A 27,809-nucleotide genomic window follows, 5' to 3' on the forward strand; every position below is an offset into this window, starting at 1 on the left:
TTTTAATTAGAGAAACCATATTTTTTCTACTTTAACTTTTTAAAGAGGTAGGTAAACTCAGCATTATCTAAGCCTCTGAAATCTTGCTCATCAACAGAACTTACCTTTTGTAAATAGATCTGAAGACCCAGTGGTGCCCAGATACCTTATTTTTGCAATGTATCTTGGAGTAATGTAGCACGAGACAGTTATCTATTCTGTTCAAACTCTACAATCCAAAGTTTTAATTCTCCTTCAATATTGATTCACTTCTGGAAATCTCAGTCTCTTTAACAACCAAAGGGAAATTCGTTCTATCAGTGCAGAACAGTTTTCTTGGCCTGTATCATATAGGCTATTAAGTAAAAGGAAATAGAGAAATTTGGTGACATCAGCACTTAAATCCGATGATCTAAGTGACTACAATATGCTTCGGGTTTTTCCTGGGTCTAGTCTGCTAATCTGTGATGTGGACTGGACTCCTCCAAGAGATTTCCTCAGATTAGCTGACAGGCATAAGGATGTGTGGATTATTTCTTTGCGCTTACATTCTCTCCTATAATCTGTACAGACAAAATACCCTCTCTACTCTCTTGCCCTGGGGATGCCCTTTTGTTCTGGAGTTTGGAGAAAGCACACAGGGGAATTAGAAGCAGGTTTATTTTCAATAGTTCCATTTAATACCAGAGAAATGTATGCAAAAGGCATCTTGAAATTCTTATTATTCACAGACAACCACAAAAGCAGAGGAGTGCCCCAAAGTATGAATGATATCTGACTGTTAGAACCCCAAAGCCCCCCAGCTCCCCTCCTTCCCACAAGCAGCAGCAAAGCAACGGCCCCCCAAACCCCACTCACTTCCGCAAAAAGGCACCAGTGCTCTCCACCCACCAAGCATGCAGTAGCATAGCCCCCAATACAGACCATGATCTGCAGTACAACAAAAGTTATTGTTCAGCCGACAATTCGACATACCACAGGCTCTCTCTCATATCACAGAACTCTGAATTGTAGTCCAGCTGTGATCTAACCCAGGTTCTCCTCCCAGTCATACTTACACAAATAGTCTTGATGTAGATGAGGTCACTTTTGTTCTACATTAATGGCCCTTGAGGGACTATTTTTCATTCTTTCCTGTTTCCTAAGGTAAACTGCATTTGAAATCTTCACAGTACTTATAGAGTTTAGTATTTAGATAAACAATTGGCATTCGACTGCATGAAAATTATATTTCTGGGGTTTAATGTATACGCATGTATTGGTATTTTGTTTGAAAATAGAAATTAAACTATCTATTTTAAACAACTTAATAGTGATATTATGTGAAAGCAGGAAAGAACTATTTAACAATTGTGTTAACAAGTATGATAAAGTAACATTTTGTTGGATAATTAATTCTGTTGAGAATTCTGATTGCCTGTTGAATTTGCAATATATAGGATCTCAATGAATGCTTCAGGAGGAATAAAAAATTGCTTTGCAGTTGCCTCAGGTTATTCTTTGTAACAAATGTTACACTGTGGAGTTCATGAAGCACATTTCTTCCATCTTGAGTTCATTTTCCTGTGTTATTCTCAAGTGCCTCATTTGGCTTTGAAAATCAGTGCTTTGTTTGTAATCAGTATGTAATGATGTTGATTCAGAAGAATTAACAATTGTGACATGGGATAGGAAATTGCAGGGTCAGTATATAATTATATTAGTTTAACCTGCATTAAAAACATGCTGGAAAATCAAGACTTCCACAAAGCAGCACACACACAGTTCTGTTGGTTGGGCGATAATCTTTCCTTCTAGATACTGTAGGATTCACTTGATTTTCCTTTGAAGAAATAGAAGTCACCTTCTGTAAAGGAACAATTGTCTCATTTACAACCTGAACCTTCTCCATTAGGAACAGGACAACAAAGCCAAGAACTATTTATGACTGTTGAGTGATGTTGAGTTTGGTGAAACAAAATAGTAAAGGACACTATTAATTTCTAGATCAAAGCAAGGCTTCTCATGGGGCTGTTGCCTTTCCTCAGGGGTGGTACCAAGATTCTATAAGGTGTGGTCATTCTATGCATTTTGAAACCTTTACTGGCTCTGTTACTATAGGCTTAATATAATTTCACAATTGTTAATTTAGGTTTTATTTCAGATTATTTTTGTGTAACTTAATGTTCAAAAGTTCAAATTTTGAAGTAAAATTTATATCAGAGTATATACATGTCACCACATACAATCCTGAGATTCTTTTCCCTGTGGGCGTACTTAGCAAATCTGTAGAACAGTAACTGTAAACAGGATCACTGAACAACAAACTGTCCAAGGGCAAATATAAGGAAATAGCAATAAATAACAAGAGCATGAAATAACAAGATAAAGAGTCCTTAAGTGAGATCATCAGTTGTGGCAACAGCAGAAAAAGAATGAGTGCAGTTATCCTCTTTTGTTCAAAAGCCTGATGGTTGAGAGGTAGTAGCTGTTCTTGAACCTGGTGGTGCGAGTCCTGAGGCTCTTGTAACTCCTACATCATGGCAGCAGCAAGAAAAGAGCGTGGCCTGGCGGTGAGCATCTTTGATGATGTAACAACATTTAACGTTCAGTAATGTGGAGAAATTTAAAAGTTAGTGTTTATAAGCTGAATCACTGGGTGGAATCCAATTTAAATTGCTGTATTTGCAAGGGTGACCTATATGTTGCTAAATTAAGTGAACAGGTATATCCTGATTTTTGCCTATAATTTCTATTTTTGAAATTGTGCATTCAATTTAACGTTTTTGGAACAGGAAGTACTTCAGTTGAATAATACTGTACTTTCCTCTTCCCCTGGTCTATTGTTAGCAAGAAGAAACTATAACATGAGTACCATAATGTATGGTTTCACCACCAAACTTTGCAAATTATGTCAACAAGGTCATTGCATAGCTAATGTCAAATTTTGTCTTTGAAATGTAGCCTAGGTAAATACTTAGCTAAAGGAAAATATCTATCTACCCGCCTCTCCCCCCTGCCCTGTATCTCCACTGACCTGAGATTCAGAGGACATGCAGAGTCAGAGAGATGTAAACGACCACTGGGCATCTACCAATTACCTTCAAAGTTGGATGACACATGGTGAGAGAGCATCACTCTCTTCCATCTTCCTGCAGAAGTACCTGTTCTCAGGTCAACACCATGCCATTGTAATGTAATATAGACGCGGTCCGCGTGATGTCATATACTTCAGTTCAATAAAGGGTGAGAGTTGATCTCACTTAGGTTCTTCTGTTAATTGTCTTTCTGAAGGCAATCAGATTATCACATGTAATGATTAATGACACAGTTTCCATACAATTGAACAAATGAAAAGAAGCAAAAGTTAAATCAGTGGCTGAATTTCTAACCCTGAAATTGCCCATAAAAGCCAGCAGTGTGAAGCAGAGTTTAAAGAAGGGACAGATGGAAACCGAGAGCTTTTTAGCGTGGGTCCATGCAAGTTGGCATAAAAGGCAACCAAGATTCGTAAAACTAGTCCACTTGCCATTCGAACGTTAGACCAATATTTTGATTGTTGGTTTTCAGTACAGTTGACTGAGTTAATCAGTGACATTGTGAACATGTTTAAATCTTGTAAGCACCATGTGTGCAGCCTATCATTTCCTGCGTTATTGCAACACCACATTCTGGGACAATCTGTGTGTTCATGCTGTTTTCCATTTGAAGTGACTTCTCTGAACCAAAAGCAGGCTTTTAATCACTGACATATGTCATCAAATTTGTTGTTCTGCGACAGTAGTACAGTGTAAGACATAGAAATTACTATAATTTGCAAAAAAAAAATCATGCAAAAGGTGTTAATAATGAGGTAGTGTTTATGGACTTCAGAAATCTAGTAGCAGAGGTGAAGGTGCTGTACTTAAAACATTGGTTTTCAGTCTCCTGTATCTCATCCCCAGTGGTAATAATGCAAAGAGGGCACATCCTGAATGATGAGGGTTTATAATGATGATACCACCTTCTGAGGCATTGCTTCTTGAAGATGGCCTTGATGATGAGGAGGGTGTGCTCATGATGCACCTGGTTGAGTCTATTACCCTTTGTAACATTTATGATCCAGTGTGTTTGAGGCTCCATACTAGTGATGCAAGCAGTCAACGTGCTTTCCATTGTACATCTGTAGAAATCGGTAAGGGTCTTTGGTGGCAATGCAAATCTCTTCAAGCTCCTACTGAAGTAGAGCCACTGGAATGCTTTCTTCATGACAGCATCAATACGCTGGACCCAGGGTAGATCCTCGGAGCTGTTGAAGCCCAGGAACTTGAAGCTGTTTACCTTCTGTTTGCTCATCTCCTTGAATAGAGTATCTCTGTAACACCTTTGTGTATAACTGCAAACTACTTCACACAGTATACATTAGTTGTGCTATCTAGAGGCCAGAGAGTTCATGGCCGCAGTAACAACTCTCCAGGTAGAATAGACATAAGCTCAAGACTGGAACTTAGCCTAAAGACAGTGGAAGGTGTTTGTCAGTATTGTTTTAGCTTTTGTAATAACCCTTGAAGAATTGGTAGTAGAAGAGTTGGATCCTAAAATATTCCTAGTTCAGTGAAGGAAAAGTTGATGTATGTGAGATTATCTTTGTCTTCAGCATGCTTTCTACTTTTGATCATGCTGAGTAAGAAAAGGTTTCATCTCCAAATGAGTAGAAATCTCCAGAGGGATTGCAGCTCCAACAGTCATTGTGAGAACTCTGCTCGAAATGACTACAATACCACTTTGGTCTTTATAATTCTTTGTTCCTGCTGTTTAGATCCAACTTCCTCTGGTGTCATTCACCCCGTGTGTTAATTGCATGAGTTTTATGGAAAGTTGAGCTTTATATGACAGTTGACTCCACCCTTGCATGCTTTGGCTCTTACTGGCTTGTAAGCTTTGATAAATTAAATCCCTTTTGCATGAAATTTATGATTAAGTACTGTTCACTACAATTAATCTTGTCGAATTTATCAAAAGATGTGAAAATAGTCACATTTCTAGTTTGTACCCTCTGAGTATGAGAAACATTTTTGAAAATGTTTAGGTTATGTTCAATATATTAAATAAATGAACCAGAATCTTTTAAGTACCTCGAATAAGCACGTAAGACCTGAATTTTTCTGTCTCCCTTAATTATTTAGATATAGCAGTTTTGGAGTTCTTATTTGCAAGCTTTATCTGTCTGTACTGCATGTAAGTGATTAACTTTGTACAGGGTGTGAAGTACAATGCTGTTTGAGTAGATGCATCAAGCTATAGTATATTTTCAATTCAGTATAACCATTGCAAATTTATCATGATCTGGGTTCTATATTCATATATTTAAATGCTTTTAATTTTCTTAATATAATTTTCTTTTCCATACAATGGCCAGAGAAACCATACTATGCTGAACAGCTGGAGGTTAACCTGATGATTATAGGCAAAAACTAAACACATTTTTTCCCTTATCCCCCAGCCCTACAATTCTGAACTCTAATATCCTTTATATCAATATCATTAAATATGTTTAGCACTGAAGATGCTACAGGGTTTGAATGCACTTATGTCTGACAGATAATAGATACTGGCAATCAGCTACAGTCAGAAGAGGCTGTGATAAGGACAGAGGCTGCATTGATATTTGTCTTTGCCATGCATGCCCAGTATTTAGAATTCCTGATTACAGTTCCCATGGATTACTTTGTTTAAACTGGCACAAAGAAAAAACAGGAGTATTTTGTATAGATAAGTTCATAAGCATGAAAAATCCAAGTCAGTCTAAATAAATCATCAAATCTTAGAAAGTCCAGAGCCAGCAACAAACCAGAACTTAGTTTATGCTCTGAAGAAACAATAATGTGAGTTGTACTTATTAAATTCATTGAGTGCATAAATTTTAATATTAATTGCCAAGAGAAAACCAACAATCTTTAAATTGCAAATGGAAAATAATCACAACAAAAGTGGAAGATGAATTTAAGTACTATATTGCATGCTGTTTTGTCATTTGTATGGTTTGATGCCAAAGATAAGTTTAAAATATTCCAGCATTGTACATCATGAAAGGGTATGCAACATGAAAGATATATAGCAACCGCATGTCACTTTGTGCCTTACGCTTTATCTTGGCAGTCCCTCGGAACTGAGGATGACTTGCTTACATTACAGTTTTCAGGGTTCAGGGATGACTGATGAGGCATTCACCTCGTTGACTGATTTACTAAAGACTCTGAACCACAAGGGGCAAGAGGCTTGGCAATTTATGAGGTCATGCTTTTCTTCCATCACATCTACAGGGCTTTGTGATCCCAATAGTCTAACAGGGGAGAACAGTGGACCATGGAATAAGGAGAAGGAGATGTGGAGAACCAGAGGAAGGTAATAGGCAGATCATGAGGGCAGGGGAGGAGAAGAGAAGGAGTGTGAGGGCAAACAGAACAGAGTGGGAGGGAGAGGAGAGAAAAGAAGGAAGAGTAATACCTGGGAAGTAGAGAAATCAATGTTCATGCCCAGGCTGGACACTGCCCAAATGGATTGTGAGGTGTCAGTTGCTTCTCCACCCTAAGTTGGGCCTATCGTGCATTATAGGAGGCCATGGATGGATACGTCAGAATGGGACTGGGAATTCCAACTGAACTGGGTGGCCATTAAGATATTCTGCCTTTTACAGTGGATAGAGCGAAGGTGCTCAACAAAGAGTTCCCCCAAAGAGAGCACAATCTCACTGAGAGGGATGGTTTGGGGTCTGAATGGCGTTGAGGCAGGAAGTGCAGGGACAAGTGTAGCGCTTGTCATGATTGCAGGGATAAGTGCCAGGTGGGAGATCAGTGGGGAGAGAAAAATCAACAATGGAGTTGTGTAGAGAGCAATCCCTGCAGAAAACAGGGTGAGGAAGAAAAATATGTGCCTTGTGGAAAGATCCTGTTGGAGATAGCGAAAGTTGAGGAGAATGATGAGCTGGATATGGAGGCTTGTGGCTTGTTAGTTAAGGACCAAGAATACCCTAACCCTGTTTTGATGGTTGTGGGATAGGATGAGTACAGATGTGTAGGAAATAGAGGAGATGCAGGTGACGTCATGGATGGGAAACACTTTTTTTAAAAAATAAAAGGACATCTAGAATGGAAAACCTCAGATGTGGTGGGATGGAGGAACTGGGAGAAGGGAATAGCAACTGACAAGGTGGGAAGAAGTATAGTCAAAATGTGTGTGAGAGTGTGTGGTACAGTATGTAAAACATGCCAGTAGATAGTCCATCTCCAGAAATGAAGGCACAGAGACTGAGAAAGGGAGAGAGATGTCAGAGAAGGACCAAATAAATTTGTGTGCAGGGTGGAAGTTGGAGGCAAAGTTGAGGAATTGACAAACTCAGCATAGATACACAAAGCACCAATGTAATGGAGAAAGAGTTGAAGAGCATTTCCAGTGTAGGCCTGGAACATGGACTGTTTCATATAGTCAACGAAAAGGCAGACATAGCTGTGGCCCATGCAAGTGAGAACCACCAGAGAGAGGAGGATGGTGGTGGCAGGGAATTGGTTAGGTTTGATGTCTAGAAATGTAGGAGTTGATGTTGTTTTCCAGGAAGCTTTAAGCACATCCTTGTGTCTTTTTCCTCTGTCCACCTGGTAATCTCTCCCCATGAAGTGCCTCCTTTGGGAGTTTTAAGTTGAGCTGAGTCACTTGAGTATGAACTGTTCCTGGGAGAGGACACCAGCGTTGCTTCAGTAATTCTAATGAACTGGGAATATTTTGCAGAGGGAGAATTGGTGGTATCTTTCCAGTCCCTTTCAGGTCTTCGGATAGTAAAGGAGAGCATGACTCACAGGTGCCCATGAGACCATGAATTTTGAGGTTCTGCTACTCAGACACCCTGTTGCTCGATAAATTGAATGTCGTGCGGCTGCAGTGAAGGCAATAATGAATTTCATCAATGCCTGGCTCCACTGTGAAGTGACTCCTAAGACATGAGGTGTTCTGCATTTTGCAGTGACTCACCATGAACTTGTGTTGTTGGAGATTAGTATGACACAACAGGGCCAGGTGAATTGAGGACCCTTTCCTCATCAGTGTTGATTGAAAAACCTATTCACTTGTATGCCTCACTGGAGAAGTTAGAAACAGCGTTAAACTTGAACTTGGACTGTGTGCGTGAGAAGACCACTGGAGCTACGCACTGAACTTTTTGGGCAGTTTTGGGCCTATAACTTTAAAAGGATGTGCTGGCATTGGAGAGGGTCCATTGGACGTTTATGAGAATGATCCTGGGAATTAAAGGGTTAAAGTTGTAAGGAATTTTGGAAAGGTGAGGGGGGATCCTATTGAAACCTATTGAAAGGCCTAGGTAAAGTGGATCAGCAGAGGATGTTTCCAATAGTGGGAGAGTTTAAGTTCAGAGGGCGCAGCCTCAGAATAGAAAGACAACCCTTTAGAAAAGAGATGAGGAGGAGTTGCTTTAGCCAGACGGTGGTAGATCTATGGAATTCACTGCCACAAATGACTGTGGAGGCCATGTTAATGGGTGTATTTAAATTGGAGGTCAATAGGTTCTTGATTGGTAAGGGTGTCAAAGGTTATGAGAAGACAGGAGAATGTGGTTGAAAGGGATAATAAATCTGCTCCTATCTTATGAAACCTATGTTAAGATGAACTTCCATGCGAGAATGGGCTTCGCTTCAATACATTGTAGGACTTACCTTCAAAGCGTGCTGCGATCTTCAGTCTTTGGTGGTCTGTGAAAATATTGCTTAATATGTTGAAAAAAGAATGTTGTCCCAAAGGGTAATATTCGTGTGAACGCCAGTCATAGAGTTTGGCAGATCCTGGAATTAGGCAAGTTATTGGAACCATTTACAAACGTTTGTAGATCTGCAAATTGAAATTTGAACTTGACCTTGCTATGGATCAATAAGAACAAGCCATTTGCAGCTGATATTTCTGTGTTATTTTGTAGAAACCTTTGTTCATGTATCATTCTTAGAAAGGGAGATTTGGGAGATTTTAAAAAATATTTGAAGTTATAGAGAGAGCAAAAGCCAAGATTAGTTCAATCCAAGAGCTCTTTAGTTCAATCATTCTAGACTACCTTGCAGAGGGCCCTGTTCCACAGAAGGTAGCACAAATTCTCTATTTTTTTACACCTTTTGATTTCAGCTTATGGCTGAAAGAATGGGATCTATAAATTAACAAACAGACCAATTGTTAGCTTTCACTGAAATCTGAGGAAGAAACAGCAACTTGGTAGCTAAATGTAGCAGGTTAATCATAAGTTAAAATAGAATGTAAGGTAAGAACTTGCTGCCTGAAATCTTACTTTCGATTGATAGTATCATTTGGATAGTTTGATGTAAATAGCAGGGAAAAAGTTCATGTTATTACAACCTAGAAGCAGCTGTAGGTTTATAGTCCCTTGAAGTTTCTATTTCACTGGTTTAAGACTGTAGGATATATTAAGGGCTAGGCTCAGAAAGAGTGTAGCTCTGAGCTGAGTCTGCATTTCCTATAGGATGATGTCCTGGCTCTTTTCCTTTATATGTAACTCCCCACTGGGACTCTGAGATCTCTCGGTGTAAGTCAGTTGGCAAGAGAGTTTTAAGCAGTCAAGCTTGAGGTTTTCCCACAGTGTGATGCCGAATAGGAATGTCTTCTTTTAAATGTATTGTTTATCCAATAAAGCAGCTTAGGTTTAATTAGGGAAATTTCATCAAACTTCTTAAACTTCCCTTGAAGTGATTTTAACAGCAGTTTAATCTAATTTTATTTAAATATATTTAAAGTCTTGTACAGGACTACCTTTGCTTTATTTACCTATTAAAACCCCAAGATGAATAAGAATGATTAATCATACAGTACATGATGAAGGCCTGCAGAGAAAATCTCTGGGAGATAACTTCATTTCATTTTCATTAACCTGTTTAGTTTTTAATTGAGCTTGGGTTTTGTTTCACATCCTCAGGGAGAGTGGAGTTAGGGTGATTGGAATGGGAAGGATCATTAGATACAATTAATGTACCAGAAATGAAGACATGATTTTAATCTTCTGTGGTAGTGGTAGGGAGACTGTGGGGAACCAGGCGAAGTTGGACTGATCGACTATTATGCATGAGCCTGATATTCCTTTTCATTGATGTGACTATATCCTTACTCGTTGAGAAAAGATTATTCAATTAACAAATAACTGATCAGCTTTGGGGATTGCACAATCTGTCCCGGAGACACAAGAGATTGCAGATACTGGAACCTAGAGCAAAAGGCAAACCGCTAGAGAAATTCAGCGAGTAAGGCAGTGTTTAAGGAGGAAATTGAAGAATTGACATTTGAGATTAAGACCTTTCATCTGGACCTTGAAGACCCTTCTCCTACATTCCAGGTGAAGGACATCTGAAATGTTAACTGTCTGTTTCTGTCCACAAATGCTGTTTGGCACGCTGAGTTCCTCCAGCAGATTGTAGCCTTACTTTTGAGATTTATATGTTGCTGAGGAAGGTAGACAGAGAATATTGGATATGAAATTAAGAGAAACATACTGTATGAAGATTTTCCTATTCTTTCCTTGGAATTTAGGATTTATATGTCAGCTATAAAATCGAGGCCACTTGGCAAGTAGAATGTAGTTGGGAATTAACAGGTGGGTAAGGTTGATTTAGTACACTGAATATAGTAAATCTGTTATGTAATCTGTATGATTTTTTTATCCACTGACTCATTATAATCTTCTTTATATTCCTGCACAAGGCAGGGCCTTCCCTGGTTACTTTGGACTTGGGCTTTTCAGATCTTTCCAATTGGTTTATCTTGATTATCTTGCCTCCTTTGGGAATATGGATGTATTAATATTTCATAATATTGTCCACGGTCATTTTCAAGCCAAAAGCAGTTAATCTAGCTAAAATATTTATGAAACTGTAACTTAGTTTAATTTTATTATGCTTGCTTATTTATTTGAGAACACAGCAGTGTCAGTTGAAATATATTTTTAAAAAATCTGTTTCCTTCAGCATGCAGTAAGATTTCAAGTTGGTTATGTTATTGTTTTTTAACCTGAGAAGGATTTTTGCTTGCCTATTTGTCACATATGAATTGTCTGCAACTGTTTAACACTGTAGATGCTGACCAGACTGAATTTCTGTAATGAATCTTCCCCATACACCAGAACAACATCACAGTTTTGGGTCTGGCAACAAAATAAGTATGATTGTGAACATATTTTAATTGGTTCTGATATGGATACAAGCATTGTACTGATTTGACCTCACCACAGCTGGTCAAACCTTTGTTTGCAGCTGATTAGTCTGAAGCATTTGATTTCAGTAAAAAGGTTTTCTTTTAAAAAAAACATGTATTCAGGAAAATGTTTGGGTTGTTGATTTTCAGCACTCATTTGATCTAATCTGCTTCTTCCAGTCGAATCTCAATTAAAAATAATATTAATCAAATCAAGATATATCTAGGTAGTGATCATATTCCTAGCAATGTAGCAACCACAATACCTTAACACGATGAACTAACTGCTTGTTCTTTTTACCAACCTTATTATATATCATACTGTTGTATATATCATACAGAAAACTGCACACCAGTTTTAAATCTTTTACAGGAATTTCTAAAATTATTAAGCAGCAGTTGTGTTTCCTTCTTGGCTAAGGAAAGTTGATTATTGTGAAATGCCTTATAAGAACATAAGAAATAGGAACAGGAGTAGGCCATCTTGCCCATCGAGCCTGCTCCGCCATTCAATAAGATCATGGCTGATCAAACCATAGACTCATCTCCACCTACCTGTCTTTTCCCCATAGCCCTTAATTCCCCTACTATGCAAAAATCTAACCAACCTTGTCTTCAATGTATTTCCTATTTATATATTTACTTAAATATACAGTATTTTCTTCACAGATGTTGTATACAGACACACCGACACAGAACCTTCCTCCCCCAGCACATGTGCCCTCAACCAGTCTCACAGTAACTAAAAAGGAGTGGAATCACTGATACAGATGGTGCATGATAATTCCTGTAATAAACATCAATTGAGCTATAACCCATTTAAAATAGTATGGATGCACAGTTTGGCAAGGTATGACTTAAAGGGAGCTGGAAGAGTTGTAAGGATTGAATATCAGATACTGGATAGTGGAACCCAGTGGATAGAGGATGCACAGGAGGTCCAAATGAGAATGACAGAAAGCTCACTTGAGTATTACAAGGGAAAAATAAGTTGAGGAGATGATGTGTCAGTCCTAGAGAAAGTATTATTGACAGAGCAAGACATTTATATTGAGGAATCTGGGAAAGATTTGTGAGTTTGGGACGATTGATAGTTTGAGATTAGATATAAACAGGAGAGTTAGCTGAATCTTATGGAGGCCACCTATAAAGTGCTGGGGTTCTAAATAAACCACATTCCTTTTAAATAAGTCATTCAATTGAGCTATCAGTACTGTAGTGAAATTCTAGATGGACTCAATTATTCAGCCTATTCAGTACATTAGTTTCCTGGTTTTGGACTGAACTGAGCCTGGGATAAGCTTTCTTATCTTTCATCTGGCATTCTGCTCCATTAGAGAGCTATTAACAACCTATCATTTAACACAAGCTAAAGATTATGTTAATATTCAGTTCATAAAGGCCGATTCACATAATGAGAGGAAAGCAGTGTTTATTTGTCAGACTGATTACCTAATATTTAAACTGGGAATAGTTAGAGAAGTAACACATTTTACCAAAGTGTAGAGGCAATGAAATGGAAGCAGTGAGTCAAAACAAAAGGGACGTCTGTGGATGAGGGAGAGATTAAGTTACAAAGTCCTGTAGTGCAGAACGAAAGATAATAAAAATATAACAAAAGATCAAAAAGTAATAGAGAAATATTATAATGGAGAATAGCAGGATCATTACAGACAGGTACAAATGGAAAGTGAACCCAGTGTAGGACTTACATGGTGAGAGGTAAGGCACTGAGTATGGTTGAATGGAGCAATCTGGGAATACAGATCCATAATTCTTGAAAGAGGTGTTACAGATAGACAGTCATAAAGAGAGCTTTTGAATTATATTGAATACAGTTAGAGTGTTACGTTGAAGTTGTTAGGAGGTTGGCAAGGCCTAATTTGGAGTATTGTATGCAATCCTGGTCACCTACCTACAGGAAAGGTATCAATAAGATTGAAAGAGTGCAGAGAAAATTTCCAAGGATGTTGCTGGCACTTGAGGACCCAAATTATAGGGAAGGGTTTAATGGGTTAGGACTTTATTCCCTGGAATATAGGGGAATGGGGGGGAGATTTAATAGAGCTATATAATATGGTGAGGTCTGTAGATAGGTTAATGCAAGCATGCTTTTTCCACTGATGTTGGGTGAGACTAGAACTTGAAGTCATAGGTAAAGGGTGAAAGATGACATGTTTAAGGGGAAGATGAGGGGAACTCCTTCACTCAAAGGGTAGTGCATGAGTGGAACGAGCTGCCTGCAGAGCTGATGGATGCGGGTTCAATTTTAACTGTTAAGAGAAATTTAGATTGATAAGTGGATTGGAGAGGTATGGAGGGCTCTGGTGCAGGTGCAAACTGATGAGACTAAGCAGCATAATAGTTTGACATTGACTAGATGGGCCAAAAGGCCTGCTTTTATGCTATAATGTTCTATGACTATGAATGTGGGTGGTGTGGAATAGGAGAATGAACATGTTGAATTCAACAGTAAATGAAAATTAAAAAACAGCTGTCGCTGAAAATCTGAAATAAAAATGGAAATTGCTGGAAACATTCAGCAAGTCAGGAAGCATCTATGAAGAGAATAACTGAGATAATGCTTAGGGTGCAGTACTCAATGTTGAATTCTCTCTTTGCTCCATTTCTATTTGCCCTTACTCCCCCTTAACCTCCAAGCACGTCGTCCCTACTTCTAACAGCCTGTCTCTGATTTGTTCTCAACCTATTTCTCGCACTCATTTACCTACTTTGTACTTAAGGTATGACAGCTTCAGGAAATACATTTGTTCTAATATCTTCTATCGTCTTGTACGTACTTCAGATCAATGTCAACATTCGAATATTGAATATAGCCCCCACGCACCTGACATTTATTTTAACTTTATTTTCTTTCTAGCATTATTCAAAAAGTGTATTTATTCATATCTGTTATACCTGCTTGTTTTTTTTTCAGAAAGTCAGGATCATCTTGGGTAAGTTATAAGTGGGCTTATTATTGTTCTGTTAATTCACCTAATTTTGGAGAGGGGAAACATTCTGTTCAGTTTTCTTCTGATGCCCACTGATAATGTAATTTCACTGATCTTCAGTGGGAAGAAAGCAACCTTTAAATAACAGATTGACTTTGCTTTTGAGAAAAGATACCGCAAGCTAGAACATCTTTATATGACACCTAATTTTTCAGCAGGAAGCAAATTGAAGCTAGTGGTTTAAAGCAGACATAGCTCATCTCAGATACCGGTGTATTTTTATAGCAGAAAGATGACGTCTTTTTGCTGATGATGGGAGTGGGAGCAAGGTCCAGATGCAGTAATGCACTTCCCAACCTGACAGACCACTAAGCACTGGCTTCCTTAATTTGAAAATCACTCAAATTAACAAGATATTGAAGTTTTGAACATTTTATTGTGCTTTAGGAATGTTCAAGATCTTTTCTTAATTGATTTTTTGAAAATTTGTCAAGATATTTTTGCCATTGACTTGCATAAGCTATAAAATACATTTTAAGTATGGAAATGCAATACTTAATACATACTTTAATATTAAATAAAAACTAGCAAATAAAGATTAGTACATGTATTAGGAGTTGAACAATGTAGATTGCTCTGGTGTTAAAACTAGTGAACTGGGAAGCCAGCCACAAAGCTGGGTGTAAAATACTAACTGACGTATTTTATAAGTATGTAGTCAGCAACATCGAAGTTGATATTTCATATTTATTATCAAGTGGTTTTCCTACCACACTGCTGCCAGTCTGCTAAATTGACCAGCTGAGGACAGGAGCCACATATTCTGCCTTTAACTTCAGCAGAATTCGTATGTTCCTTTTGCTCTTGGGTTAAACCTCTGCTGTCTCATTACATACATCAGGATATATATCAGAAAATCACATTTTGAAATTCATTATGCCTATCAGCATGTTCATTCCCTATATTTGCCAGTTCACTATGAGGCTGTTGAGTGAGTGTTGAACCATAGATGTTTCTGTTATCCCTGTCAATTTGTACTTCCATTCTGAATGTGCATCTGATTCCCCTTTTCTAATGATGTTCTGTATCCATGAAGAAGGAATTTAATGTGACCTTACTTCTAAGTTTCTTTACTTGGTTTATAATAAATTGTTTAATTGCTTTGTTTTTCTTTCTTAACTCACTAATTATTTTTTCTATACTGATTTTAACTTTCACCGTTTCTCTTATCTTTCAAATCCACATCTGCCAAATTAAAACCTCGGAAGGCATGTTCACTACCATCTATCTTTTCTCCAAGGTCTTGTACTTAGTCTCCTTAAGTGAATTCTGTGCATCAGTGTGCCCTATTTCTGACCCTGCACTAGAGCACATATATTGGACTCCTCTTACTGAAACTGTATAAGGCTGTTGTCCCAAAAATATAAAATACAGGACCAATACATAAAGCAGACATCTTGTCGTTATCAGCAACTTGATGCCCGGACTGGCTGTTGAATTTCTGACATTACAGCAGAATCTATCTTTACTTAATTGGCTATAAAGTGTTTTGAGATTTTATGAAGTTGGGACAGCTATAGGTTTAGTAAAACAAAATCTGAATTTGTGAAAGGATTGTTTATAGTAATAAGCAGTAGCTTCTGGTCAACCAGATTTAAGACTTAATGGCATCTCAGGAGGGATTTCCTTGTGCTTTATTTTGACATAGCAGAATAGATTTAATGAGTTAAGGAATTTCAAGATTTTGTTTATTAATATTTCAGGACAGAAATTAAAAAGTGTGTGAAAAGAAGTATTAGTGAATAAATTAATTTGATTCTTAACCATGATTTTGACAGTGTCAATGCTATGTTTAGTCAAACACTGTTACACTGCATTCAAGCTGTTTAATAAATTACAATTTATCTGAGGATTGAGTCTTTTTATACTATAGATATCCTGTGTGACGTCTGTTCCAAGTTTTTTTGGAATGGTTTGAATTCTAATTGTCCTTGTATTGGTGTGCAGATCTAGAAGTATCAAGAAGGAATTATTGTCACAGTGGATAACTGTTGTTTCTACTTCTGATTGCTGTTTGGCTATAAAATGTTTTTTTTTAAAAAAGATTGCTGGTCTATGGAGTAACTACATAGGCAGACTGAAAGGCATCTGAAATCTATAGCCAGCAGCACATGACTTGCCATGTGGTGTCTGTGACCTTGAATACAGACAAGAAAATGTCCAGGACTATGGCTTTATATGCCGATAAAATTAGCTAATGAAACAACATTGTGATAAATTGGATGGAAAACCAGATGGAACAAAAATGTTCTTGGTAAAACTCAAGTTCAAGGAAAATCTTTCTTCTGCAGTGTCAAATTTGTCTTAAAATATCTTTCACATAATGAGAACTGAAATTCCACTGAGAGTCTGGTAGCTATTTAATTCTCCCTGACAATTTATAGCACTTTCAGGGTCCCACCCTTTGCCTTTATAAAATGATACATTGAATCCTAGTGGTAATGTACCCATCAACAAGAGATCCAAGAAAAGTATGATGCTGACTTGTAGAATTCATCTGCCGTGATAGGTTGAAATAAATGCTGCCTCGGGCTTGTATCGTCTTATCCAAATTCTTTTGTAGCTTAATTTACTTGTAGAACCAGGAATTAAGGCTGTTCACCCACTTTATTGCAGAGGGAATCAGAAGGTTCTAGAATGAGTAAATAAATCAATAGATAGTTCAAAGTTCAGAGTAAATGTATTATCAAAGTACATATATGTCATCATATGCAGCCCTGCAGTTCACTTATATTCAATAACTCCATATTAGAATAATAACCATAATAGAATTAATGAAAGTCCACTCCAACTTGGGCACAGTGTGCAAAGGACAACGAACTGTGAAAATACAAAAAGAAAGAAATAATAATAATGAATAAATAAGCAATAAATATTGAGAACATGAGATGAAGAGTCCTTGAAAGTGAGCCCATAGGTTGTGGGAACAGTTCAGTAATGGGGTAAGTGAAGTTCAGTGATGTTATCTGGACAGGTTCAAGAGCCTAATGGTTGGGGGGTAGCAAATGTTCCTGAATGCAGTGGTGTGAGTCCTGAGACTCCTGTACTTTATTCCTGATGGCAGTAGCAAGAAGAGAGCATGTTCTGGGTGATGGGTGTCTCTGATGATGGATGCTGCTTTCCTGTGACAGCTTTTCGGGTTTATGTGCTCAGTGATGGGAAGGGCTTTACCCGAGATGGACTGGGCTGTATCCACTACTTTTTGTAGGATTTTCCATTCAAGAGCATTGATGTTTCCATACCAGGCTGTGGTGCAGCCAGTCAATATACTCTCCATTAGACACCTATAGAAGTTTGTCAATGTTCTAGATGCCATGCAGTCTTTGAAGACTCTTAAGGCCATAGAGGCGCTGCCATGCTTTCTTTGTTAATACACTTACATGCTGACCCAGGACAGGTTCTCTGAAATAATAATACTGGGGAACTTAGTTGCTAACCCTTTCTACCTTTGATCCTCTGATGAGGACTGGCTCATGGACCTCTGGTTTCCTTCCACTGAAGTTAATTATCAGCTCCTTGGTCTTGCCAACATTCAGTAAGAAGTTGTTGTTATGGCACCACTCAGACAGATTTTCAATCTCCCTCCTATACGATGAGTCACCACCACCTTTGATTGATTTGGCCTACAACAGTGGTGTTGTCAGCAAACTTAAATATGGCATTGGAGCTGTGCTTAGCCACACAGACATAAGCATAAAGCAAGTAGAGCAGGGGGCAAAGTGCACAGCCTTGTGGTGCACCTCTGCTGATGGAGATCATGGAGGAGAAGTTGTTTCCATTGGTAAATAAATAAATAGTGTAAAAAGAGAGCCAAGTAGTGAGGTAGAATGCATGGGTTCATGGACAATTCAGAAATATAATGGAGGAGAAGAAGCTGTTCCAAACGTTGAATGCATGTCTCGAGGTTCCTGTCCCTCTTCCCTGATGGGAGTGAGAAGACAGCATATCCTGGATAGTGAGGGTCTTTAATGATGAATACCTTTTTAAGGCACCACCTTTTGTTGATGCTCTCCATGGCAGGGAGGCTAGTGCCCATGATGGAGCTGGCTGAATCCCCAACACTGCAGCTTCATTGAACTTGTGCAGTGGCCCTCCATACCAGACAGTGATGCAACTAGTTAGAATGCTCTCCTTGGTATTGTAGAAACTCGCTTGAGCCTTTAGTAACATATGTCATCTCCTCAAACACCTAATGAATATGGCTGCTGGCACCGCCATCTTTATGATTGCATTAGTACGTTGGGTCCAGGATAGAATCTCTGAGACGTTGATGCCCAGGAATTTGAAGTTGCTCAGCCTTTCCATTGCTGACCCCATCTTCTCCTTCCTGAAATCACAGTTAATTCCTTGGTCTTTTTGATGCTGTGCGCAAGGTTGTTGATGCGACAGCACTCAACCAGCTGATCTGTCTCATTCCTGTACGACTCCACGTCACCATCGGATATTCTGCCAACAATTAGATCATTGGCGAATTTATAGGTGGCATTTGAGCTGTGCCTAGCCACACAGTGATGAGCATGGAGAGAGTAGAGCAGTGGGCTTTACACACATCCTTGAGATGCGCTTGTGTTGATTGTAGGCCAGGAGGCAATGTTATCTCCAATCCACACTGACTGTGGTCTCCTCTTAACGAAGTCAAGGATCCAGATATAAAATGAGATACATAGGCCTAGGTTTTGAAGCTTGTTGATCAGTACTAAGGAGATGATGATGTTGAATGCTGAGCTGTTATCGATAGGTATTGTAATAGTTCAGGTGGACAAAGCCAATTGGAGAGCCAGTGAGATTACATCCACTGTTGACCTGTTGTAACAGTCATCAAATTACAGTGGGTCCAGCGTCTTGCTCGGGCAGGAGGTAGTTTCAGCCATGATCAACCTCTCAAAGCACTACATAATCTATATATATAAAATACATAGAAACTATTCATTATGGGCTCCTAGCCCCCTTAATTAATAGAGATAGCCTTTTGCTTCATAATTGAGGAAATTAGCAGCAGGCTGTCCGTGCTTGCTGTTCATTGAGACTAAACAGCGAGATTATTCCTATTAGCACTCGTATTTAAGTCTTGCATGTTGAATGGCATGCACTTACGTTCCTGACGCAGGCTGATATTCAGTAATGAGTTCCAAACCATGACAAGGCCTCCTGTACTGTAATGCTTCCATATTGGGGGGACAGAACTAGCCTGACCACGAAAGAGCCGAAAAACATAGACAGCTTGTTTCGTCACGTTTCTGACATAGCTGGCTCTCAGTTTTCAAAACAGTTCATATGTATCAATGATTCTGAACATAAGAAGATTCAAAAATATTATTAAATAAGTTATTTGTCTTAATTTAACTCACTTTTGCTTTACAGCACCAGGGACGCAGGTTTAATCGAAACCTTGGGTGATGTCTGGGTGGAGTTTGCACGCTTCCCTATGTCCATGTGTGCTGGTCCCCTTGAGTTGTTTGGTTTCCTCTCACACCCCAGGCACATGGTGGGAAATATGTTGGTTAGCTTTAGTAAGTTGCCCTTTGTGCACGCTTCACATCCTTAGGAGAATCTGCTTTCAGCCTTGCAATTACTCTTATCTGACTGGAGCACTTGGTTTCTTCCGGGAAAACAAAATATTGCTCGTATTATCATCCAGCTGATTGATGTTGAGACATTCTCCATCGGAATTTGGAGCATCCTTCCCGCATTCCAGCACTTCAGTCTAGCCTTAAACTGGCTTGTTAAAGCTTTCTATTCTTCCACTTCGCGGCGGTTGTTTATAAGGCACAAAATCTCCACCACGGAAACCAAATCAACTTAGTCCCTGTAATTAGAGGTTGTGGAAAGCAATTAAAAGACATCCTTTATGATCCATTGTGCTGTGGCAATGCAGAATTCCAAGAATTTGGGGTTCCAATTGAAGTTTGCATTTTAAGTTATTTGTGAACTAGCATTATATTTCCATTTTGTAAAAATGTTATGCAGACATAGGGCTTCACAAACTCTGGAAGCGATTGTTAATACAACAGTCTGCTGACTCCCTGCTGTCCACTGTGACAAACACTTAAAGTGCCTGCATTAATCTCAAACTCTAATGGAACAAAGTCCTCTTCTCCAATTACCAACACATAGCATCCACATTCTGAAAACATTCTCTCATTGTTGTATAACATAACCATGACAAAATTCCATTGAGTGTCGACACTTTTTCCCTTGCCTCAAACAGCAGTGAGGTATGTGTTACTTCTTCAGGAACTCTCCATGTTATGATGGTGATCATGGACTGTCTTGAATGAAACAGTTAATACTGTATTTGATTCAGATCAGGGTTATTTCAGTTGGATGTTGTTTGCTCTTCAATTCTCAAGCTGGTACATCTGAATGGACTTCGGTGTTTTTCTAAATTGCCATTCTAAAGTTTACAGGAATCCTAACATTAAATGTAAGGATCTACCATGATCAGTTATTTTCTGCACATTCCATTTTGTTTGAGCATACTTTCAAGAAAAAAAAGCCCTTATTGTGTGGTAAAATAGAAAAAGATAATGATTTATTTTCCATAATTCTGAAGAGAATGGACAAGGGACGGTAACCGACAAATGGCTGTTTGGAAAGATTTAATGAAATGTATGGAAAGGAATGATGCTATCACATGTTCAAATTACAGGGCAAGAAATCTATTTTAAATGTTGCTGGCAATGTTTTTGGAAACATTGTTCCAGTGGCATCTAAGATGTTGTCCAATGACAAAAGGACAATTGTACATGGTTTGAGAATTCCAGGCATTGTGTTGATGTGGACACTCTGTCTCAGATTCGAAAACGGAAATTCCAGCTCTCTCTTGCAATAAACTTTGTGCAGTTTAAAGCAATTTTTGACAACGCTTGGAGTGAAAGATGTGAAACCAAAGACCTGCCCCATTAAATTACACATTGTGACAGTAACTGATATGTGTAGTGACTGTTATGTTCCAATTGATATTTATGGAGATTCAGATGAAGCTTTGTTACACAAATATTTTTCCCATTAGGCACCTTGAAACAATAAAGTAATTTTCATTTGTCATCTCCTTAATTTAGAAAAATTCCTCATGTTGTTTATAGAGCATGATGAACGCAATTGATACATGATTAAAAGAGGGAGACATGCTTTAAGAGTGTGGACCTGGTGTGCAAACAATTAAAATAATATTCTTTGGATATTTTTTAAAGGTGGACGCTAATGTGTAGGGATGTGCTTCAAAGACATTTTTTACATATATTTGTCATATTTTCCTTCGTAGCAAAGGAGACCATTCACCCCTCCAAGATGGTGCTAGCCCTCAGTACAATTCCATTCCCCTTTATTTTGAAGTAAACTTTTCTCACATGGTGATCAACTTCTGTCTGATATCTTTATGAAGGGGAAAACCTACCAACTAGTGTGTCTGCAAGATGTGTGAGAAAACCAGAGTTCTGGGAGAAACTCACATGTTCACCACAGGGAGAATATGCAGATTCCACATAGACAGTACTGGAGGTACAGAATGGGCCCCTTAGTCACTGGAGTGGTGATACATTATTGAAGAGGTAATGAAGGAAGAACATAATCTGCCAGACACAGCACAGGAGGTTCTGCAAAGGCTGGAAATCCAGAGTGCACACACAAAAATACTGGAAGAACTCAGCAGGTCAGGTTGCATCTATGGGAATGTATAAACAGTTGATGTTTTGGGCTAAGACACAAGGAATGCTTTGAAAATATGCATATAGAGAGTCAAAGTCATGCAGCTTTTAACAGCATGCATTGAAGAGCTGGATTCAGCATTGCTGTTGAGGTTTGAGTAACGTTGTGAACAGGTCTTGATAGAAGGCACAAAATGTTCTAAACAAACATTTATTGATGGAGCAGAATAGGTTTTTCATCTAGGAGAGACATGGTGAAATCCAAATGTTTATCATTTTATCGTTCTGCACTGAAATCTGGGTAAGAGTGGGTGAAGATTTTGTCATCTTACTTCAGGAGTTCCATCCTTATCTTCAGGATCTGCAAGAGTCCAACACTTCCTGAAACAATTAAGTGTGTTGCTGCTCGGTGAGTCCAGAATGACCATCCAAGCTTCTAGTTGCATGCCACTTCAATTCCCCTTCCCATTCCCACGCTGACCTGTCCATCCACCACCTGATCCACTGGTAAGATGAGGCCCATTGTAAACCATAGGAACAACACCTTAAAAGCTGTCTGTATAGTTATTAACACAGTGGCAGGAGTATTTAGTTCTTTAATTTGTTAACCCTCCCCTTCACTGGATCCTATCATAGTTTTGTTTCCCCATGCTGCCCTTTCCCTCTCCTTCTGATCTTCCTCCAATCTTCCCATTTTTGTCCTCTTTCCTTCCAGCCATTCCCCCCCGCCCCTCTATTATACATATTTATTCTTTTCCCCTGTGTGACTCCATCCTCTCATTACACATTCGTTTCCACTCACCCTCCACCAACTCTTCCGTCCGGTTCTGGTTCCTTCTGCCATTCATCTCTCCTCTGATGGATCCCACTATCACAACCGTTACCTATCAGAGGCCAGCACTGGCAGCCTTTTGTGTTCCTTGTGTTCTGGCACCTGTATTCCACCCCTCTCCCAGGTTCCCTCCATCTGCCTCTCATTTATTTTTTTCTTTTTCTTTGACTGCTGCCAACTACTTTTCCCCAGCCTCTATTTTGCCAATTCTTTCCCTTCCCCAAATGTCATCTTATAACCCCCCTCATTCCCCGATCTCCTTGGACTCCAGTCGCATGACTCCTCTTCTCCTCTTTAAATTGGCCAGCTTGCTTCTCCATTCTCAGTCCTGCTTCTCCATTCTCAGCATGGGTAAATTAAAGGAATCTCTAACCGGAGCCTTTCCTCATTTTTTTTCATGTGGACAAATAAGCTCCATTATTGTAAACCCATCCTGCTGCTGAAACCTGATGGCAATGGATCCACTCTGCCTTGAGGCAAAGTGATGAGCATCTTACCTGCCAGTACTGATACTCTCCAAACAACGAGCTGCCTTTAAATAGACTGCATACTCATGTGTTCAGTTTGCGTTAGATCTGACCACAAAATGCCAATGTCTACGTGAGCAGCACAATCTGCACGCCATTCTAAGAACATCAATTTCTTCTCAACCATGCTTGTGGTGGCACCGGAAGTGGCAAGAGGAGGCATTCTGTAGGAGGATTCTGTAGTAATAGGTTTCCACCCAGGAGTGCAGGACAGATCTGGCAGTAATAACTAAAGCAGTTGTGATTGCAATGAATGCAGATTTTAGTTGACTGAGTTGAAATGATTTCATGAAAAGAACCAGAAAATGCAGATGCAAGGAGATGCAAGTGAGCTGTTGAGATCAAATGTCATGAAAGGTAGTGATGAAGGAGTAATAATGCTTACCAAAACCAGTAAAATATTGTCCAGGGTAGTTAGCCAGAAAAACATGGGATGGAAATGCAAGAATGAATTGTATGAGGAGTTGGGGAGACCTTTGATCTGAAAGTTGAAGGATGACAGACCAGCCAGAAGAGAAAACAACTATTTTAATACCACTGATAATTTTGTTGGACGAGCTGTCTGTTTGCAACAGAGGCTGGAAGGAATGCGAGTGAGGAGCTCAAATAATAGAAAGATAAAATATGTTTGATAGAAAACAGCCAAAAAGGAATTGCACAACTTGTGGCTTTATCTTCTTTGGAATTAATTGAAAGTTTCAAACATCTTGGCAAACACTACTTAGCTGATGGAGTTCACATAAATTAAAATGCAGGATTAAAAACAGTTGTTTTGAGTAAATGCCACCACCACCCATATTGAAGGAAACTAAACTTGGCCATTATGTTTTCATTCCCCAGCTGTATCAGGTGATCCACAAACTTGTAATATCCTAACACATATTAATTAATTGTGTCATGTCTGATAAGTACACATGAGAAGGTCTCCCTGACGTTCAATGATTCCATCATGTTTTTCAAGAATAGGGAGTTATTTGTCTTCACTTCTGACCTATTTCCCCGTACACCCTCGCAAGTATGCAGTTTCTCTTTTCAGTGGAAGTCTGGGCTGTAGAATACATGTTACCTTGTAGTAAGGATACTAATGACAGAGAATTCTGTATTTCACGTGGAAAACATTCCAGCATTTTCCTCTAGCTGAGTCGAAGGTGATATTAGATGCAAAGGCCAAAGCTTGGTCAAAGAAGTGGGTTTTAAAAATGATTTTAAAGGAGAATCGGATGTTGAAGAAACAGGAGTGCCAAGGGACCATTTCCAAAAGGCAAATTTGAAGAATATACAAGCGCCATCACTAGGATATGGGAGGTGTGTGCATTAAGTTAAACTTCAGACAGAGCTAAAGGGCATTTGAGTGATAATGTTGGAGGCCGTTACCTAGAGTAAATTCTTGAAGCATAAGGATGAAAGTTTTTACTTTTTAGATATTGAGGGCTGGAAGAGCCATCTTTTGGTCAAATGAAGAACTTGTATATCCTTTTAATTGAGTAAGTAGAGGGAAGCTAATACGCTGTTCACTGTTTTAGTATTTAGCTGGTAGTTCACCCATCTAATCGATGATGGTTTGGTGATGGTAGGGCATAGCTTTGTAGTAGCATTATTTTCCACGTTTAGCGTGGAGAGTTCATGAAGTCCCTCGAGGGTGAAACTGGGGAATTAGTAATGGGAAATGACAGTTAAGTTAAACATAGGCTTCATCAGTTTACACTCTGCAAATATCCCAAAATAGGGAACAAATGGACTAGTCTAAAACAGGATGGGAGAGCTTGTAACAACAAGTATCATGAGGGACAAAATAGTGGAAAAACCAGTGGGAGTAATTACAGGCAAGTGGCCTGTATCGAAGGATTTTAAAGGCAGTGCATGTGGAGATACTGGAGATAATTGTTGGAGATTTTCAGAATTCATTGAGTTCTGGGAGGATAACAGCAGAATGGAATCTCACAAAAGTGATTCCGTTGTTCAAGAAATGAGGAAATCAAAAAGAATTAAATTGTAGGGCAATTGGTTTTTTGGCAAGATGTTGGAATTATAATAAAGGAATAAATAATTAATAACTCAGAGAAACTTAATCAAACCAATTCTGCACAATTTAAAGTAAGATAAATCCAGTTTGACCATCTAGCTTGAGTGTTTTGAGGCTGTAACATATGGTGTCAGTAAAGGAATTTGTAGATATAGCATCCTTCAACTTCTCGAAGTTTTAACAAGATGTCACAAAATTTTGGCTGAACAAAAAAGAGATCATGTGAACATTGACTGAAGCTTGGTTCAAAGTAAATTTTATTATTCAAATATGTATGCAAATATACAACCTTGCAATTCATCTTCTTGCAGGCAGCCACAAAACAAGGAAACACAATAGAGTCCATGAATAATCACACAGGACAAAAACTGACAAAGATCCAATGTGTAAAAGAGGACAAATGGTGCAAATAAGTCAACAAAGTCATGCCCTCAGTTCTAGTCAACAAGCTCCAAAACCTGGGCCTCTGTACCTCCCTCTGCAACTGGATTCTCAACTTCCTCATTAGGAGATTACAGTCTGTGCAGATCAGAGATGACATCTCCTCCTTGCTGATAGTCGACACAGACGCACCTCAACAACTCAAAGATGGTTGCTTAGCCCACTGCTCTAATCTCTCCACACCCATGCCTGTGTGACTAGGCACAGCTCAAGCACCAACTATAAATTTTCTGACAACACAACTATTGTTTGACAGAATTTCAGATGGTGACGAGGAGGCGTACAGGAGCAAGATAAATCAGCTGGTTGAGTGGTGTCACAACAGCAACCTTGCACTCAACATCAGTAAGACTAAAGAACTGATTCTGGACTTCAGGAAGGAGAGGTCGAGGGAACACACATCAGTCCTCATTGAAGGATCATCAATGGGAAGGGTGAGAAAGTTTCAAGTTCTGGGTGTCAACATCTCTGAAGAGCTGCCCTGAGCCCAACATATTGATCAAGTCTCAAAAAAGGCAGGACAGCCGCTTTATTTCATTAGAAGTTTGAGGACAATTGGTATGCGCAAAGTTTGAAGTACAAATTACATTTATTATCTAAAGTATGTATACTATATGCAACCTTGACATTTGTCTCCTTACAGGAAGCCACAAAACAAAGAAACCCGAGAGGAACCCTTTTAAAAAAAAATCAAATAACAAATGTGCTGGGGAAAAAAATCGCACAAACAGTATAAGTAAGCAAATACCATTCAGAACTAAGTTCACAAAAGTGAGTCTATGGCCATGAAGCCAGTCACAGCCAATCCAGGAGCCAGCTAGTTGCAGGCCACAGCCTCAGTTCAATGCAGAGACATGCAAACCATGTTGAGTAGTGAGCTGAACCCCAGCCCTTCCCTCTCCTCTGGCCCTGATACCCTGACCCACGTTGAGTAGTGAGCTGAACACCAGCCCTTCCCTCTCCTCTGGCCCTGATACCCTGACCCACATTGAGTAGTGAGCTGAACACCAGCCCTTCCCTCTCCTCTGGCCCTGATACCCTGACCCACATTGAGTAGTGAGCTGAACACCAGCCCTTCCCTCTCCTCTGGCCCTGATACCCTGACCCACATTGAGTAGTGAGCTGAACACCAGCCCTTCCCTCTCCACCGGCCCTGATACCCTGACCCACGTTGAGTAGTGAGCTGAACACCATCCCTTCCCTCTCCACCGGCCCTGATACCCTGACCCACGTTGAGTAGTGAGCTGAACACCAGCCCTTCCCTCCCATCTGGCCCTGATACCCTGACTCACGCTGAGAAGTGAGCTGAACACCATCCCTTCCCTCTCCTCTGGCCCTGATACCCTGACCCACGTTGAGTAGTGAGCTGAACACCAGCCCTTCCCTCTCCTCTGGCCCTGATACCCTGACCCACGTTGAGTAGTGAGCTGAACACCAGGCCTTCCCTCTCCTCTGGCCCTGATACCCTGACTCACGCTGAGAAGTGAGCTGAACACCAGCCCTTCCCTCTCCACCGGCCCTGATACCCTGACCCACGTTGAGTAGTGAGCTGAACACCAGCCCTTCCCTCCCCTCTGGCCCTGATACCCTGACCCACATTGAGTAGTGAGCTGAACACCATCCCTTCCCTCCCCTCTGGCCCTGATACCCTGACCCACGTTGAGTAGTGAGCTGAACACCAGCCCTTCCCTCCCATCTGGCCCTGATACCCTGACTCACGCTGAGAAGTGAGCTGAACACCAGCCCTTCCCTCTCCTCTGGCCCTGATACCCTGACCCACATTGAGTAGTGAGCTGAACACCAGCCCTTCCCTCTCCACCGACCCTGATACCCTGACCCACATTGAGTAGTGAGCTGAACACCAGGCCTTCCCTCTCCACCGGCCCGGATACCCTGACCCACATTGAGTAGTGAGCTGAACACCAGCCCTTCCCTCCCATCTGGCCCTGATACCCTGACCCAGGTTGAGTAGTGAGCTGAACACCAGCCCTTCCCTCTCCTCTGGCCCTGATACCCTGACCCACGTTGAGTAGTGAGCTGAACACCATCCCTTCCCTCCCTTCTGGCCCTGATACCCTGACCCACGCTGAGTAGTGAGCTGAACACCAGCCCTTCCCTCCCCTCTGGCCCTGATACCCT

At 39.8% G+C, this 27,809-nt stretch overlaps 1 protein-coding gene across 9 annotated transcripts in view; it reads left to right on the forward strand.

Annotated features, from left to right (window-relative positions):
• The window catches only part of LOC132404711 (LIM and calponin homology domains-containing protein 1-like), a 365,397-nt gene that overhangs the window by 65,609 nt on the left and 271,979 nt on the right, over positions 1-27,809 (forward strand). The window contains exon 1 of one of the 9 annotated variants that reach the window (XM_059989093.1): positions 2,462-2,531. The exons of the other annotated variants lie outside the window; for them this stretch is intronic. Within the exon in view, the coding sequence (XP_059845076.1) occupies positions 2,499-2,531 (33 nt within the window). The 5' untranslated portion in view covers positions 2,462-2,498. Of the gene's footprint in view, positions 1-2,461; positions 2,532-27,809 lie in introns of those variants that run through there. 9 annotated transcript variants of the gene reach the window in all.

Source organism: Hypanus sabinus, chromosome 14 (assembly GCF_030144855.1).
Source record: "Hypanus sabinus isolate sHypSab1 chromosome 14, sHypSab1.hap1, whole genome shotgun sequence".
Classification (NCBI taxonomy): Eukaryota; Metazoa; Chordata; class Chondrichthyes; order Myliobatiformes; family Dasyatidae; genus Hypanus; species Hypanus sabinus.